General features: G+C 46.1%; 2 protein-coding genes across 2 annotated transcripts in view; both read right to left on the bottom strand.

Annotated features, from left to right (window-relative positions):
* The window catches only part of LOC116820769 (uncharacterized), a 292,353-nt gene that overhangs the window by 270,941 nt on the left and 3,497 nt on the right, over positions 1-17,915 (bottom strand).
* LOC116823564 (uncharacterized) overlaps positions 7,593-17,915 on the bottom strand; it is a 160,004-nt gene continuing 149,681 nt past the window's right edge. Inside the window, exon 2 of the mRNA XM_075070302.1 lies at positions 7,593-8,966. Coding sequence (XP_074926403.1) covers positions 7,987-8,955 — 969 coding nt within the window. The 5' untranslated portion in view covers positions 8,956-8,966 and the 3' untranslated portion in view covers positions 7,593-7,986. The remainder of the gene's footprint in view (positions 8,967-17,915) is intronic.

Genomic DNA, 17,915 nt, shown 5'->3' on the forward strand with positions numbered 1-17,915 from the left:
TCCTTTTAAAGCATATTTTGGGTTAGTTCCTGATACGTACTTATGGTTTTGTTGCTGATGATGCCAATCCTTGGGCTCTGCTCAGAGAAGGAACGATTCAAGCTGTCACTCAAATGAAGAAGGGAGATGATTTTTTTGACAGGGACGGCTGCCTCGTCTTAAGGGTGTTTGTGTGTCACCTTCTAATCTAGTGGGTGCTTGGTACATGCAGGCAGCCCCCGCTCCGGGGGCCCCCTGAGGAAATAAAATCCCAAATCTCTTCACCAAAAGGAGGGAAAGGAAATGGCTACAGGATGGCGCGAGGACATAAGGAATGTAACACAAACCCATTCTTAGGAATAAGCCATTATTTTTTTGTCAAGGTCCAAAATTGTTGGTCAGGATCTAGTCAAGGTCCAGACTCCTGTGTAAATAATAATAAAAAAATAACAATAATGATGATAATAATAAGTAAATAAAAAGATGTTGGGCTCATTCAAAAGCAATGTGGCCACTTTCTGCCTATTGATTACCCCACACGGACTCTGAGAGGTGATTTATCTCCACTTTCTTGGATTTGAAGAGCTGGTTAGTTTTACCCTTGGTATCCCACCAGGCTGAACATGCCATGTTATCAGTGGTGACACTAGGATTGAAGGATTATATCGTATTATAAAAAAACCTGAAAATAAAGATGTGGTCTGAACGTGAGTGTTCTGTATTAAGAAGCTGGTTCCCTCAGTTCAGTTCCAAATGCTCTGCTAGAAATGCCCCTGGGACCCCGGCACTCCCCAGCAGGGGTGAAAGGGGAAACCCCCAGTTCTGCACGTAGCTCCAGGCTGATTCATCAGGGGTGGGGGAATTGACTTCTTTGCTGCTGAGCAGGGAACCAGGGCAGTTCTCTGGGAATGAAGGTGCCCAGCCTGACCCAGTTGCTTCATTGCCCCTGGGGCCCTGCAGGCTTAGACTGTCCCTGAGGCCAGGCAGCTGCTCAGGGAGCTTTCCTGGTGTCACTGCAGGGCAGGAATATCCCACTCTAAGGGCCTGAGTTCAGCCATCGGGAAAGGCAGCAGCTTTTCTCCCTTCTTAACAGAGCTCCATGGCTGTGGTTCTGAACCAGGGGTCTGGAGCCTCCTTGGGGGCAGCTAGCAGGTTTCAGGAGGATCCCCACCAAAATAAACCAGAAAGCAGGGCCGGTGTTAGACTCACTGAGGCTCAGGGCAGAAATCTGAAATCTGAGCCCTACTGCCTAGGACTGAAGCCAAAGCAACTTAACTTCATGGCAGCCCCTGTGTTGTAGGGCCCTGCACACTTGCTCTGCTGGCTACCCCCTAACAACAGCCCTGGCTTTTAATCTACTGGATGTGCAGAAAAACAGTTGTTGTGGCACAGGTGGGCTGTGGAGTTTTTATACCAAGTTGGGTGGGGACCACAGAAAGAAAAAAGCTGGGAACCCCTGCTCCAGGGAATCCCGGAGAATAAAGACTCAGTCCAACTCAGTGCTGCCAACTCTCATGATTTTGTCATGAGTCCCATGAGAGTTATTGTTTTCCTTAAAGCCCCAGCTCCTGGAGTCAAGTGGAGATGTGATGATTTGAGCCTTTGTTCTTAAACAAACAGAACCTTTCTAGTCCTTGTGGCTGTGGAGAAAGCTTCAAAATGTCACCCCAGTGCACCCTAAAGGCTCATCATACAGAAGGCAAATAAAAAGATTCCTTAATTTATTAGTTTTACATAATCTCATGATTTTAAAGCCAATCTCATGGGTTTTGGTGAGCCTGACTCTGGCTTTTTGAATGTTTGATGTTGGCCGTTCTGCAGACTGAGAGCTGGGCACCCTTCTTGACACCCAGACTGTTCTAAAGCAATAACTCTCTCTTCTCCTTCATGCCACTTTAATGCAGCTGGGAATCCTCATTCCTAGACCTGATTTTCCACAGACACTGAATTGCGCACAGGGCTGAGTCCCCACAGGGCTGTTCCGGGGGCTCCAGTCCCCCACCTCACGGCTGATGGGGCAGTAACCTCACATCACCCCTTGGTGACTCCCAGGGACTTTGCAGGGACAGCAGCTCCATGCTGGGCTCTGGGACACCTGGGGGGAGGGGTGTCATAAACAGATAGCTAAGGGTTAATGTTTCTTTTACCTGTAAAGGGTTAACAAAGGGAACCAAACACCTGATCAGAGGACCAATCAGGAAACAAGATTTTTCAAATCTCAAGGGAGGGAAGTTTTGAGTGTGTGTTCTGTCTCGTCTCTGTTGCTCTCTAGTCTCTGAGGGGATCACTCTATCTCCAGGCTTTCTAATCTTCTGTTTCCAAGTTGTAAGTACAAAGGTAGAAAGACAATAGGCTTATATTGTTTTTTTTGGTATTTACATGTGTGTGGTTTGCTGGAATGTTTTAAATTGTATTTCTTTTTGGATAAGGCTGTTTATTCATTTTTTTCTTTAAGCAATAACCCTTATTCTGTTCACTTGATAACAGACCATTTTTTATGTCTTTTTCCCTATCTTTTTATATTACAGCTTTTTAAAACTTGTTGGATTTTTTCCTAGTTGGGGCTCAAGGGGATTGAGTCTGCAGCTCACCAGGGAATTGGTGGAAGGAATTGAAACAGGGTGATCTTCCAGGGTCATCCAGGGAGGGGAAGCCTGGGAGGAAGTAATGAGAAGACAAGGGAATGGAGTTATTTCCCTTTGTTGTGAGACTCAGGGCATCTGAGTCTTGGGGTCCCCCAGGGAAGGTTTTGGGGAGACCAGAGTGAGCCAGGCACTGGAATTCCTGGCTGGTGGCAGCGCTATCAGAACTAAGCTGGTAATTAAGCTTGGAGGTTTCATGTTAGCATCTCATTTTCTGAACTCCAAGGTTCAGATCTGAGTAGGAAAGCTATGACAAGGGGGCAGTTCAACTCAAATGTCAGGAGGCTCCTGCTGCCTGGAGGTGACCATATCTTCACAGTCCTTCCCCCTCCCACTGACTCCCCCATGGACCCTCCCCCTCACAGCCCCTCCCTTCACACACAGAGGGACTTGCTTGCTGGAGCCTGACATTACAAACCCAGGGGTGAGATTTCTGAGGATTTACTCACTGAGCCCCCGTCCCCCTCTCACCGCTCGCCTGAGTGCAGAGGGGCTGGGCTCAGGCAGCCAGTTTCATGCAGTTATTTCACACCCCAGGTCCCCAGTCTCCTCTGACTGTATTTGCCAGTGACACTGCACGTGGGCGGTGGGTATCAGGGGCTGAGAATCCCCAAACAAGGCAAGAAATGGTGGATGTGATGCACGTCCCTTGGATGGGTGCTGGGCCACCACCTTTGGACAGAACCTCCCGAGGAGTGGGGAAATCACCATCACTCTTATCATGGCCCCGCTTGTGCTCTACCCCCTGTGCCCTGCCTGTGCTCAGCCTCTTCTCCCAAGGGGACACACACATCAACCACCTGCTCCTGTGGCAAACAGATCTTCCACCTCATCAGCCCCGATCCAGGTCTGTGTGCTGGAAATTATTCCAGCATCTGGGAAGGAAAGCACAGCAGCCCACAGCTCCAGCTCTGGGGGCTCTTTGCTCTCACTGGGATAGGAAGCAACAAGTCTATCACTGCTCAGTGTGTGGTGAATGTCTCTGTGATCTCTGCCCTTCATGGTGGGGAGTTTCCCCACTGATCATATTTCTTGCTGGGAAGAGGAGGGCAGAGAGAAGAGGCATTTTCTCCCTGTTTCATTCCTCTCCATTTTCTGCTCCTCCCTTCCCTTCCAGGGTCCTTCCTTGCATTTCACATTGTGCAGTGATGCCCTCCCTGCACCCAGGACTCTGGAGAATCTAGAGCAGCAAGATCCCATGGGATTCTGTGATCAAGGGTCTTTTCTACCTTCCAGAAGACCCCAGCTTGGGACTAAAGGCAGCTCTGGGCTTTTCCTCTCTCCCTTCCTGGGAATCAACATCATGAAGCCTCTTCCTTGCCTCTTGGGTCTGACCATTTCCCACTATCTACTCAAAAGAAACAAATGTTTCTAACCCAGGTGAGTAGAGTTAATTCAGTTCTCCCCCACTGCAACTTGAGACCATTGCTCCTTGTTCCGTCATCTGTCACGAGTGAGAACACCTGCGCCCCACTCTCTTTGGAACCCCCTTCAGATAGTTGAAGGCTGCTATCAAATCCCCCCTCATCTTCTATTCTGCAGACTAAATAACCCCAGTTCCCTCAGTCTCTCCTCCTATGTCATGTGCCCCAGTCCCCTAATCATTTTCATTGCCCTCCACTGGACTCTCTCTAATTTGTCCACATCCTTTCTGTAGTGGAGGGCCCAAAACTCAATGTGTGTGTCCCCTTGGGAGAAGAGGCTGAGCACAGGCAGGGCACAGGGGGTAGAGCACAGGCGGGGCCATGATGAGAGTGATGGTGATTTCCCTACTCCTCGGGAGGTTCTGTCCAAAGGTGGTGGCCCAGCACCCATCCAAGGGAGGTGCGTCACATCCACCATTTCTTGCCTTGTTTGGGGATTCTCAGCCCCTGATACCCACCTTTTCTGAAGAATTTCTGCTTAGCCATTGGCCTGCAACCTGTAGCAGTGCACTGGATTCTTCCATCCTAAGTGCAGAACTCTGCACTCTTTTATAGGGGAGAATTTTAGGGCTAATGTGATTCAGGGAGCCATACTACAGGATGCCTTCCCAGTGTGAATTTGAAGGTGGATCAACATAGATGCACATTGTAACCCTTCTTAGGGAGCTGAGGGCTGTGAGTTTCCTTGTTGCCACTAGGAAGAGGGAGTTTTGCATTTGGCAGCTGGATGTTAGTGACCAAACTTACGCATCCTGTCAGGCACTCAAACAACCTCCTCTGAGTCCTGCCAGTTGACAACAGAGGCACCCTAACTCCTGGTTCCTTCAATGTGTCCCCATCTGGGGTCCAGCTCGATCACTAGATACTCAGACAAATGCCAGATCCTCCCTTCCTGAAGCAATGGTATATCCCAGGTTACCAGTTTTACTGTAGATCACTGCTTCTGTATCTCACACAGCACTTGAGTACAGATATCACCTCACATGTCAGTCTATTGAAATGATTGCCAGTCCCTAGCAACCAGGGCCCTGCCTTTTCTGAAGCACCACTGGTCAGTAGGGATCTCCTTGGTGAATGGACCAAGAGTGTTTTTCTCTTACCTGTTTTAAACTGAATCAGTCTTTTGTCTTTATTCACAGAAAGGGTGATCTCCTCATTGTCATATTGTCCTTTTCACTTCCACAGGGTTTCAATGTCTATAGTTTGTCTTTGATGGTTTTCCATCGGTTTTTCTGGGTTGGTGCAAACCTATCACTGTCTACACTGGGGCTCAGGTCACATCAACTACTACTCTCAGTAGAGAGGACTTTTCACAGCCCTGAGATGTGGCTCTGTCAACATAGCTTTTCAGCATAGACCAGCCTTTAGATGGCTTATTGACCTGAAAGGCAATGGATTTCAGCCTTTTTCTTTATATTGATGGTTGATGAGTTCAGCTTTCCTACCTGCTGGACACATCCTATGACAGATGTCAGACCTTTCCTTTGCAAATTTGAGAAGTAGAGAGGACACTTACAGTCTAAGTGGATAAAGACTTATACAATTTATCTCCTCAAGTAGCTTTCCTTGTAATAAAAATTGACTTTAAAATTAAGCAAAATAAGTTCTATTTGAAAACACAAAAAAATTAAAATCTATACTGCGCCAATATTCTCTTATACACTCTTTCTCACACACATTCTCCCACCCCAACCTTTGAAGGGAGGTTTTCGACCAGAACCCCTTACATTACAGGGAGTAAATTAAATCAAATTAACTTTTCAAGATTAGCTATCATTTCCTGTATGACTAACAAAACAAAAAACAAGACAACTTTCAGTTTTCCAAAATAATTCAATTATCACACAAGTCTCTTACTCTTTAACCAATAACTTCACCTATAATTTCATTTTCATTAGTAACAATCATATATTCAAAGATCAGATTCATGTCATAAAGGTTAGTTTTCTTTTATTCTCATTGCCAACAAATGAACCTTGGCTCAAGTTGTGGTTTGTCCCAACCTCTTCTGAGAGTCCATATATCTCAGGCTCTTCTGCCATGTGTGTTGGTGGAAGTGATCTCCTATGTGGGAATGTTTGCAGCATGAGGGAAAATACCTCTCATCACACTTTTTAATCTTTCAAAGTAGGAGGAGGGAGAGGAGAAGTGATGTAAATGTGTAAAATACAAGATGAAACTGTTGATCTATACTAAAGACGTTTATCGGTATAATTATTGCTTGGGGTGTGAAAAATCCACAAAGATGAGCAATGTAGTTTTACAGCCCTAAGCCCCTGTGTAGATAGTGCTTCATGAGCTGGAGAGCTGCTCGTGCCAACACAGCCACTGCCGCTTGTAGGGGCTGGAATAATAAAATCAGACAGGAGAGATCTCTCCCATTGGCTTAGAGCATCTGTAACAGCAGTTCTACAGCAGCGCAGCTACATTGGTATATTTGTGCCAACATCAGCTTTATTGTGTAGCCACAGCATCAGACACAAAACCATAGAATCAGGACTCAACATGCGTGTATCTGGAAGTCTGAAATCAGAGCCTGACACATTCATTGCCTCATCGGTTACCATAATTTCTACAGCCTGAAGTCCTTGTTACCCAATCAGGCAGCCAGTTTGGGATCCACAGGGAAGGAATGTCCTATGAAGCTCTCTCTCTTTGAATCCCAACAGTGAAGGATAATTGTTCTCAGTCTAACCCTGGTATCCTCTGGAAATGTAATCAGTGACAATGCACTAGGAAGTAGAGTTCTATAAACAATTTCCTTTGGGTCATTCATCACCACAGCTTCCTTTACTGGGGTGGAAATCAAAAACCGAGTGTGGACTCTTTCAAGTTCTTTCTAAATAGTTGGCCTTGGTTAGGGTAAATTTACAGTTCTGTGAAGTAGAATCCTTTACAAAACCACTTAAAATCTCAACAGTGTTGATGAGGAATGGCTTCCCAAAACATGCCCAGCTTTTCTTTGATTTTGTGGAACAGCTCTAAGAAAGGGACTGGATAGAGGCCTGGATCAGAATCTCTGTTAGTTACCAGAGCTGGAGATTCTATTCAAAAATACTTATTTTTCTGCAGCTATTAGATTTCCAAAACTGATTTAATTTTATATACTCTTTTAGCACCCACAAAGAATAAATTCAACAAAAACCCCACTTCTATTTCCTCAACATCTTGTGTCCTGAAGGGCAACATCTCCCATAATATACAGTTAGCTGGAAGAGATCTTCTGTGGGGCCTGGGTTACAGATGATTTGGGAACCAAATACACAGGCATTTTGCCTACTTTAAAATCACTTACCGTGGAATTCTCTCCCCAGATCATTTAAGACAATATTTCCTTAAATATTGAACTACACTGTGCTCATATGCACCTCCTTCAGTTAGTTGGGGTTCTGCTGTTCATCCTTTCCAAGTGAAGATTTTAAATCACTGCTGTTTCTTTGTTAGCATGTCCAGTAAATTGGAGAGTTCTCCTCTGTTGACAGAACTGCACTTCAACTTTCTCCATGTCATCATGGAGGGGTGGGGAAAAAGCAAAACTGAAGTGAGAAATTATGACTTTAGCAAATGGTCATTGGTCTTAAATTCTCCCATAAATCTGAGCTACATCCTATCAAACTGAACTAATATCCAGCTGGGTGACCAAACAGCCTTCAGGAAAGATAGAAACCGACATCAGAGAGATAAAGTACATGACAATGAAAGTGTGAAGTGAAATTCCAGAGCAGGTTACATTTGATTATTCAGAATCGGGACAAGGATTCTCCCATCACATTCTCCTCTGATCCATTCAAACATAGTTCACTCAGCACTATCTCAATAGTCAGTTACGTTATTTACAACATTTTTACTATCTTAGCATCCAAATAATGTGGGCAAAAACAGCTATCTTGCCAGAAATGGCATTACCAATAGATGGAACCTGGAATTTAAGCTCCAAATGATCACACTGTGGTTGGGATCGATTTGAACTCATAGGGCCTTGCTCCTGTGTGGATTCTCTGGTGCCTAATAAGGTGTGAACTGTGTTTGAAGGCTTTCCCACATTCACTGCATTCATAGGGCCTCTCTCCTGTGTGGATTCTATGATGCCTAATAAGGGTCGAGCTGCGATTGAAAGTTTTCCCACACTCACTGCATTCATAGGGTCTCACACCAGTGTGGATTTTCTGATGTTCAGAAAGGGCTGAGCAGGTAGTGAAGCTTTTCCCACACTCATTGCATTCATAGGGCCGCTCGCCTGTGTGGATTCTCTGATGCTGAAAAAGGGCTGAGTTGGTAGTGAAGCTTTTCCCACACTCATTGCATTTATAAGGCCTCTCCCCTGTGTGAATTCTCTGATGTTCAGAAAAGGCTGAGCTGGTAATGAAGCTTTTCCCACACTCACTGCATTCATAGGGCCTTTCTCCTGTGTGGATTCTCTGATGTTCAGAAAGGGCTGAGCTCGTAGTGAAGCTTTTCCTACATTCATTGCATTCATAGGGCCTCTCCCCTGTGTGGATTCTCTGATGCCTAATAAGGTGTGAACTGTTATGGAAGAGCTTCCCACACTCACTGCATTCATAGGGTTTCTCACCTGTGTGTATTCTTTGATGCTTTGTAAGGGCTGAATCATGATGTAAATTTTTCCCATACTCAGTGCATGTATTGTTTCTCTTTCCCTTGAGGATTTCTTTCTGTGTTGTTGTTTCCTTGAGGTCCTTCTGAGTTACCTGACATGAAATTAGTTTACCCACTTTCTCCCCTGGCTGGTTTTCTTGTTCTGTTTCTGGTCTGTGCTGAATCTCACAGGAGTTTCCCTGTTCATGACTCTTCGACACATTCCTTTTTGGTCTTTGCGATAATGCTCTGTGTTTATCCACTTGTTCAACATTTTCCTGCTGACAATTCTGCTCCTCCTTCTCACACATCATTGCATCACCTGCTGTGATAGAGACAGAAACCTCAAACAGGGATGGAAAGGGGCAGGCCAAACCAAAACAAGTGCTGGAGAGAGGTCAAATAAAAATCAGGAACTGAACTCCCCCAAACTCTTCCCCAAAATGTAGCTGTAGGATTTTATGTTTGTATTTTATACAATTTGGAATGAAGGATAACGAATAATTATGTAGCATGTATTAAATGTACCGGTGTATGATCTGAGCACATCCTGCCAGCCACCCTTTTTGAATAACAGAAAGGAATGGCCTAATGGGTAGAGATACATCAGCCAGAATCTGTGTCTGGACTGATTTCAAGGCAGTAACAGACCTTTAAGAGTCACCAATTTGTTGTAGGTTTAGCAGTTTAAAATAAGTAAAAGAATGCCGTGGTTGTTTTCTTTTGCATTGCAATTTGATGTTCCTGTTCAAAATGTTCTGTGTAAATTAATTCTGTTTTGTGTGTGAATGAGGAATGTGTGTTTTAAGAGGTAAGTGTGAAGGTCATCACTGAACCAGATGTATGAGGGAGGAACTGGAGACAGATCCAAGGATGCCCGAAGGCTGCAACACACCTCTATTGAAGTGTCAGAGCAGGGCAGATTGACGACTCTAAAGATAAGACAGGCACCTATCAATGGGGACAAGACAGCTGTGATTAAAACCAGCATAAGATAACTCACTGAGGGACTTGATGAAAGAACAAGATAAAGGATAAGAAGGAGAGTTTAAGAAAACAAGCACTCGTCAAACAATTGATTACAGCAAGACGGTGCAAAACTCATTGGTCTCAATGAAGGAAAATCCATATATAAACAGGGTGCTTTGTCATGAAACTTTGGGTTCGTCCTGCCAAGACCTCCCCAGAGCATCATGTCATGACCAACAGAACCCAGCTCCTCCCTACCCACGATCAACCTTGCTGGCCGCTAGATTGATCTGGACTCTGGACTGGTAACTATAACACTGATCAGCGGGACCGTGTGTTTGTGTGTGGTGTGACTAAATGCATATACTAATTGTGGTATCTTCAATAAATGCAGCATATTGCCGTTTCCCCTGAAAAAGATCCCGTGTGCTTCTTAGAAGCATAACATTTTTGGTGGAGAATTGCGAAAGGGTGAAGACATGGACTGTGATTGTTGAACATATTGCTAAATATTGCTAAAAGGTTATACCATACGTATAAAGTGATCATTCACTCAGGTGTGCACAACCTCATTCGCAGGCTATCCAGGCAATAGGGGGAGGATTAGAGTCCTAGCTCCGACTCGTCTGTGGGGGAAAACTATACAGATAAGATATATACAAACTCTCTAGGTATATCCATCCTCAGCAGAGGTGGCGAGCCCTATGGGCCCATGGTATCTGGGCACCAGAAATATTCCTGGCCTGGAGCCTGGCTCCAGCAATGTTTGGGACCAGGTCTCTCCCTCAGCCCTGCCTTCTGCCTCAAGGTCCTTCCTGTGCATCCCTTGGATCATTTAAAACAGCCCAGCGCCCCCACTCACCACTGGCAGTGCAGTGGAGCTGAGCGGCTTCCTCCCTGCTCACTCCACATGGCTGCGGCCCCTCCCTGCAGCCCCTGGGCAGGGTGGGTCTGTGTCCTGACCCAAGCACCCCTGCAACCAATGGGAAGCTGCAGGGGCAGTGCCTGGGGGTAGCAGCACATGGAGACTCCCGGCCTGCCCTGCCTAGGAGCCCTAGGTAAGCGCTGCACCCTCCCAGGAGCCAGCACCGCCCCCTGCCCACAAACTCCTTCCCAAAGCCAGCACCCTCTCCCTCTGCCCCCTCCCATCCCCAAACTCCCTCCCAGAGCCTGCACCCCCACCCCCTTCCCACACATCCCGTCTTGCACCCTTCACCCCTCCTGCACTCCCACCCCTTGCCCAAGCCCAGAGCCTACACCCAAACTCCGTTCCAGAGCCTGTACCCACTCCCTCTGCACTCCCTCCTGTCTCCAAACTCCCTTCCAGAGACTACACTCCACCCCAGCCCAGAGCTAGCCCCCAAACTCTGTCCAAGAGCCTGCATCCCTCACCCCCTCATGCACACCCACCCCTTGCTCTAAGCGGGAGCCTGCACCCAGCATCTAAACTCCAACCCAGAGCCTGCAAACCAATCCCCTTCGCCATACACCCTCTCCTGCACCCAAACTCCGTCTCAGAGCCTGCACCTCCACCCCCTAGGGAGCATCCAAACTCTGTCCCAGAGCCTGCACACCAGACCCCCTCCCCCACTCAAACTCCCTTCCAGGGCCCAATCTCTCACCTGTCCTGCATTCCAATCCCCTGCCCCAGCCCAGGGCCTGCACCCTAGACCTCCTCCCCCCACCCAAACTCCTTTCCAGAGCCTTAGGCAGGTGGGGGGGGGGCAGAGTTGGGGGGGCAGGTTCTGAGCACCACCAAAAATTTCTATAAACCTGCCACCCCTGATCCCCAGTTGTACAAGTGCCGAGCCATAAGAGGGAGGGTTAGAGTCCTCGCTCTAACCCAGCTTTCGGGGGAAAATTGCATAAGTGAATATATCCTCGGTCATAGCAGGATAGAGCTCAAAGGGTAGAAGGCTTAGCGTTTCCCTCTCCTGCTCTATCAGGCAGAGTTCTTTTCAGTGGGTATAGACTTTTGTGTTTTGTAAGTCACAGCATGGGTATGGAAAAGTTATAAAAATAAAATCTGTTCAGGCAGTATTTTCTATGTGAGACTAAACTCTGAAGGATGTAGGAGTGTGGGCAAATAGTGGTAGCTCCTGCGTAAGAAATGTTTAAAAGGAAGTAATCCAAAGTTGCAATCCAAGAGATTACTCCTTTTAAACAGATATAGGAGTTTGGGCAGTGTAGGTGGGACTCCAGCAACCACTTCCTCCCCGCGGGCAGCTTCACCCGCTTCGCCGACTGGCGCTTCATACACCGCGCCCGGCTGAACTGCGTCCCGCTCAACGGAGCCGTCCGCCACGGGAACCGGGACAAGCGCTGCAGGAAGTGCGGGTACACCCTGGAGACCCTGCCCCACGTCCTGTGCAGCTGCAAACCCCACGCCAGAGCCTGGCAGCTGCGCCACAACGCCGTCCAGGACCGCCTAGCGAAGGCCATCGCCCCACACCTCGGTGAGATCGCGGTCAACCGCACCATCCCCGGCACCGACAGCCCGCTGCGGCCAGACATCGTCGTCACGGACGAGGAGCGGAAAAAGATCATCCTCGTCGACGTGACCATCCCGTTCGAGAACAGGACCCCGGCGTTCCGCGAAGCCCGAGCCCGCAAACTCGAGAAATACGCCCCCTTGACTGACACCCTGCGGGCGAAGGGCTACGAGGTCTACACCGACGCTCTGATCGTCGGGGCGCTGGGCGCCTGGGACCCCTGGAACGAACGTGTGCTCAGGGCCTGTGGGGTGGGCCGTCGCTATGCGCGACTCATGAGACGCCTGATGGTCTCGGACACTATCCGGTGGTCTAGAGACATTTACATCGAACACATCACCGGCCACCGCCAATACCAGGAGTGAGCCGATGTGGCTCCACGCACCCACGGGGGGGAGGGGGAAACCCTTACAACCCCCCTACCAAACCATATCCCCTGAGTCCTGAACTTACCAATCTGGATCCCACCACGTGAGGGTCACCCTGTCCCCATTACCCGGCCCGCTTACTCATACCCATGACTGTGTGTAGCCCACTCTATGAGCGATGTACCCTCACTGCCCCCCTACTATATCTTGACCCCAACCACCGTACACCCCGCATTGGGGACATTACAGGCTGTGTGTACTATATGCTGAACCGTAACCAGTTGCCAGCGTCCCCCCATGCTCTGTATGTTTCCCCCGATGACCAACGACTGACACATCAAACCCTTTGTATCACCTTTCTTTAATATTTTCTAATAAACATTTAAATCTTTTCTTGTGAATGATGTTGTGATGAGGGAATTAAGCAATTGAAAGTTGTAAAAATGTTAAAAATGAAATGTGTTATAGAAAGAGAACTCTGGTTTCTTTGCCGCCATTCTGCAAGGAAAATGGGCCCTTTTCCAAAGGAATGTCTGTAAATAAGCCAGGCAAAGAGACAATCTGATTGAAATCATTTGACTATGAACAATTTAGTCAAATTTGCTAAAAGAACATAAGGGGTTTCTATTGGAACTTAACCGCCCCCAAATGTATACAAATGTAATCTATGTACAGCTGTGCAAAAATTAAAGCAGTGTAAGGAACGTTAAGAAAAAAAGCGTGTACACAAATATATTGTGTAAATATGTCAAGTGTTTAGGACCTAAAGCAACACTCCCAGTTTGTAAAACTCTTGTTTTATAGGTTTAAGATGAATTGGTTTTGTTTTTAAATAATACCACTACAATCTGTTTGAATCTTTCATTCAAAGTTGCAAAACTGAGACACACTTTTTGCCAGATACAGGTAACTAGTGTTGTTTGAGTTGATATTTAGCATTTAACCCTTAAGGTACCTTGATGCTTTATAAGTTCAATATCTTCAAAAGACCAAAGTCATAGCTGCAGCAGGGCAGTCAACATCAGGAGAATGGAAAAAAAATCTGGATTTGTTTTTTGGTAACACAATAGCAAATAAGAGCTGTAGTAAAAAAAAATTAAAAAAAACAGTGCCCTACACTGAGCCTTAACGGTGGCTCTGTGTAATCAAACTGTTGCTTCAATAAGAGTTCCTAAAAACTCTGAGCACGAAAGAAACAGTCACTGCTTAGGTAAAAATTAATATGGCTACTGTTATACAAGTTAAACTATGGAAGGAATGTGCATTTTCCCCAGAATATCTGCAGTGTCTATTGTAGAAGGGGTTAAAAAATGCAAAAACACACCACACTACTTAATCCAGAGGGAGCCACAAGAGGTTGTTTACTTTTTCAGATCACTGTGTGTTTTTGAACTCCTGCTTCTAAGTGAAAAGTAATCAAAACTCTGGTGGAAGTTGATTGTGTCCCTTTTAAGACAGAGTCTCTAAGCTGCTAATGGCTTTAAATCCAAAAGCAAGCCAAAAAGCATCTGTGTTAATGTAAATTACCTAACTGATAAAGGAAGAAAAGAACTGTCCATAAATTGTAGCACAAAGAAGTCAAACCAAAGGACAAGATGGGAATACAGGTCCATCAGAGGAAGATAAGGGCACTCCAAGAAATGCCGGCCCCTACCGACGCCCACTCTTTAAGAATACTCCTAGGAGCAGTCAATTTTCTTAGACCACATCTATAAATATGCTAAAATAACTCACCCATTGTGGAAACTGATAAAAAGATGACAAAATGGGAATGGGGAAAAGAGCAGGACTCCGCTTTAACCCTGCTAAAACCGAAGGCTCTCATAGCCCCAGCCCTGCATTTCCCTGATGAATCACAGCCCTTTTTTAAAAAAAACAAATGAATGTTTGGCAGCTAATAACATGGCCTTGGCTGCCACACTATTACAGAATATTTAAAAAGGGAACCTTTAAATGGGGAAAAGGGGTCACTTACTAAAATCAAAATGGACAGGCCTTTCCACCATGGCGGATTGCCTCAGCCCGTTGGCACACTGCATTTTAGAAAAAGGGAAATGGGTGCGTGTTTCACAAATTAAACTGTTTACATAAATGTTTGAATTCTTTGCAGAAAAGGACGTCCCTGAACCTGAGCACGAGGTGCTGCTTCACCCCCACAATTTTAATGCACAAAAAAATGAGACTCCAATGGAAGGTCTTTACCTGCTTCCGGGAACTTTTAGTGCCCAGATAATTACAGCAATTAAAAACAAAATGCAGCCCTCCTTATAAGCCAATAGTTAACAATTCACTCCCTGCCAACCAATCAGCCTGATATTAGCTTCCCAGAGGCAACAGCAAGGAAAGTAACCAACGCCCAGGGGGGGTGTCAATGCAGCAACAGCCATTGTCCAGCAGGGGAGCTACAGTGCAAAGACTCACCTGCACGAGGCCACACTAGGAGAACTGCTCAACTTGCCTGGAGAGACTCAGAAATGCTCACCTGACTCTGAAGCAGAGCGGGGTAGGGGCAGGGGTGGTCAAAGCAAAGCAGGGTGTGGAGGGCAAAGCCACAAGGGAAGAAAGGAGATGATAAAAGGGAGAGACACATGAGCCGTTTCTCTCTCTTCCCCCTACAGCTACAGACATCACCAACCACCAAGTGACTGAAGCACGGATCAAAGTAGAGAACCTGACTGAAAAGTTACCAGCCAGCCTGTGGTGAGACGTATCGAAGTTTGTAAGGACACTGAAAGTGTTAAGATGAGTTTAGAATGCATTTTGCTTGTATTTCATTTGGCCAAATCTGACTTGTTATGCTTTGATTTATAATCACCTAATCTCTCTTTATAGCTAATAAAGCTCTGTTTATTCTACCTGAAGCGGTGTGTTTGGTTGGAAGTGTGTCAGAGGCTCCCCTTGGGATAACAAGCCGGGTACATATGAATTTCTGTTAAACTGACAAATTTATATAATCTTGCATCATCTGGTGAGCATTACTGGACACTGCAAGATGACAGTTCCTACGGTTGTGTCTCGGACCAGAGATATTGGCTAGTGTCATTCGCTTGCCACTGGCTGGGAAAAGCTGACATGCCAGAGGCTGTGTGTGAACACCCCAGGAGTGTGGGTTTTCACAGTAGACCAGAGTAAGGCTGGCTCCCAAAGCCAAGGACTGGGGAGGCAGAGCAGATCACCAGTCCAGATAACACCGGAGGGGAATGTCACACCAGTGTGTTGGATTAAAGTCTGGGGGGAAATTCCATTTGGAATAACAAGGCTGGTGCACGTCATTTTCCAGTGATGAAATAAAAAATGTAATAAATGCTTGTGGTGGTCAGTAGCGTGTTGGATATTGCAAGATACAAATGACAATTTGTGTTCTTCTGTGTGTAATTCATGAATGGCTGACTAGCAGCACTCAGTACTGTGTAGCTGGAAGAGAGTTACATGCTGGAGACTGTGTTTACTAGCCAAGAGGGACTGTTCTCACAGTAAAACAGTGGAAAAGGCATCCCCAGGTTGGAGAACTGATTGGACGCAGCTGTTCAACAGTCCAGATTGTACTGTGGGTAATGTCACAGACACTCATTATAACAGAGCCTCCTACAACACAGAGAAGGTAAATTCATGTCCCAGAAAGTGAAGACTCCAGACAGAGGGCAAGTGTCCCTGAAACTGCTTCTTGCTGACAGAGGTCCAGAGACAATAAGAGTCCCGGGGAAGCTGGGAACAGGAAGCATGGGCTGGTGGGGTTCAGTGGAAAAAAGGAACAGGAAGGGCAGAGATATCACTGAAGGCAGGATCTCAGCAGTACTAGATCTCAGGCTAGCACATATTGCAGCCCATTGGAAAACATAATCCCAACTATACATATAAAATGATGAGTGGAAACTAATTCAGACCCCAAGAGATGAATCTTGGAGTCATTGTGGATAGTTCTTTGAAAACATCCACTCAATGCGCAGCGGCAGTCAAAGCAAACAGAATGTTGGGAATCATTATCTATCCCTCTCTTAATAACAGAGAAAATATCATATTGCCTTTATATAAATCCATAGTGCACCCACATCTTGAATACTGAGTGCAGATGTTGTCACCCCATCTCAAAAAGAGATATATTGGAATTGGAAAAGGTTCAGAATAGGGCAACCAAAATGATTAGAGGTATGGAACAGATTCCCTATGTGGAGAGATTAAAAAGACTGGGCCTTTTCATCTTGGAAAAGAGACGAAGAAGCAAAGATCTGTAAAATCAAGACTGCTGGGGAGAAAGTAACACAAGAACTGGGAGTCACCCAATGAAAGTAATAGACTGCAGATTTAAAACAACGCAAAGGAAGTATTTCTTCACACAACGTACAGTCAACCTGTTGAACTCTTTGCCAGAGGAAGTTGAAGACCCAAGACTATAACAGAGATCAAAAAAAGAACGAGATAAATTCATGGAGAACAGGTACATGAATAGCTATTAGCCAGGATGGACAGGGATGATGTCCCTAGCTACTGATTGCCAGAACTTGGGAATGGATAACAGATGATACATCACTCGATGATTCCCTGTTCTGTTCATTCCCCCTGGGACACCTGGCTTTGGCCACTATCAGAAGACAGGGTACTGGGCTAGATGGACCTTTGGTCAGACCCAGTATGCCCGTTCTTATGTACTAGGGAATCTAGTGTGTCCAGTGTAATGGGAGGGAGTAGGAAAATCCCTGGGTGTGGAGAACACTGGGAAATTAGAAGCTGTAATTCAAGAGCAACAGACTCTAATTAGTTTCACTACCAACATAAGCCATTTTAACATGCTGGTGTGAAATCCAGATCAGTGAGAGGTTGCATTTTCTGTAATCCTGGGTGAGATTCAATGTTCTGCAGCTGGAGCTCCCCGTCTGGATAGCCCCAGCCAGCAGTCAAGGATGCACCAACTGTCTGTGTGATAAGTAACCCTGGACCAGCAGCCTGCTTGTTATACCCCAAGCACATTCTGGTTTGGGTGAAGAAGGCTCAGGGTTTAAGGGAAGGCCCTAACCCTAATTCTTTTTGACAAGAACTGGGACCATATAGATCATTGTTGCAACTAAGGTCCTGTAGTGGCACCAAATCTTATATAAAGGGGGACAACTGAGGTGTCTAAGACCAGGTTATGGTTTGCTGGTTATGATTATCATAGATTATTAGGGTTGGAAGGGACCTCAAGAGATCATCTAGTCCAACCCCCTGCTCAAAGCAGGACCAATATCCAAATGGCCCTTCCTAAGGATTGAACTCACAACCCTGGGTTTAGTAGGCCAATGCTCAAACCACTGAGCTATCCCAGAGGAGCTATCTGTATGCATGTATCATTTTTGTATTTAAAGTTATGAATATTGGCTCTATACTGTCTGTATCTCAAACTTATGCTATGCTTCTGGATGAAATCCCAGACAAGTTGGCGTTAGCTCTGCCTAGCCTGCTTGATGGCCC

This window comes from Chelonoidis abingdonii, chromosome 1, assembly GCF_003597395.2.
Source record: "Chelonoidis abingdonii isolate Lonesome George chromosome 1, CheloAbing_2.0, whole genome shotgun sequence".
Lineage (NCBI taxonomy): Eukaryota > Metazoa > Chordata > Testudines > Testudinidae > Chelonoidis > Chelonoidis abingdonii.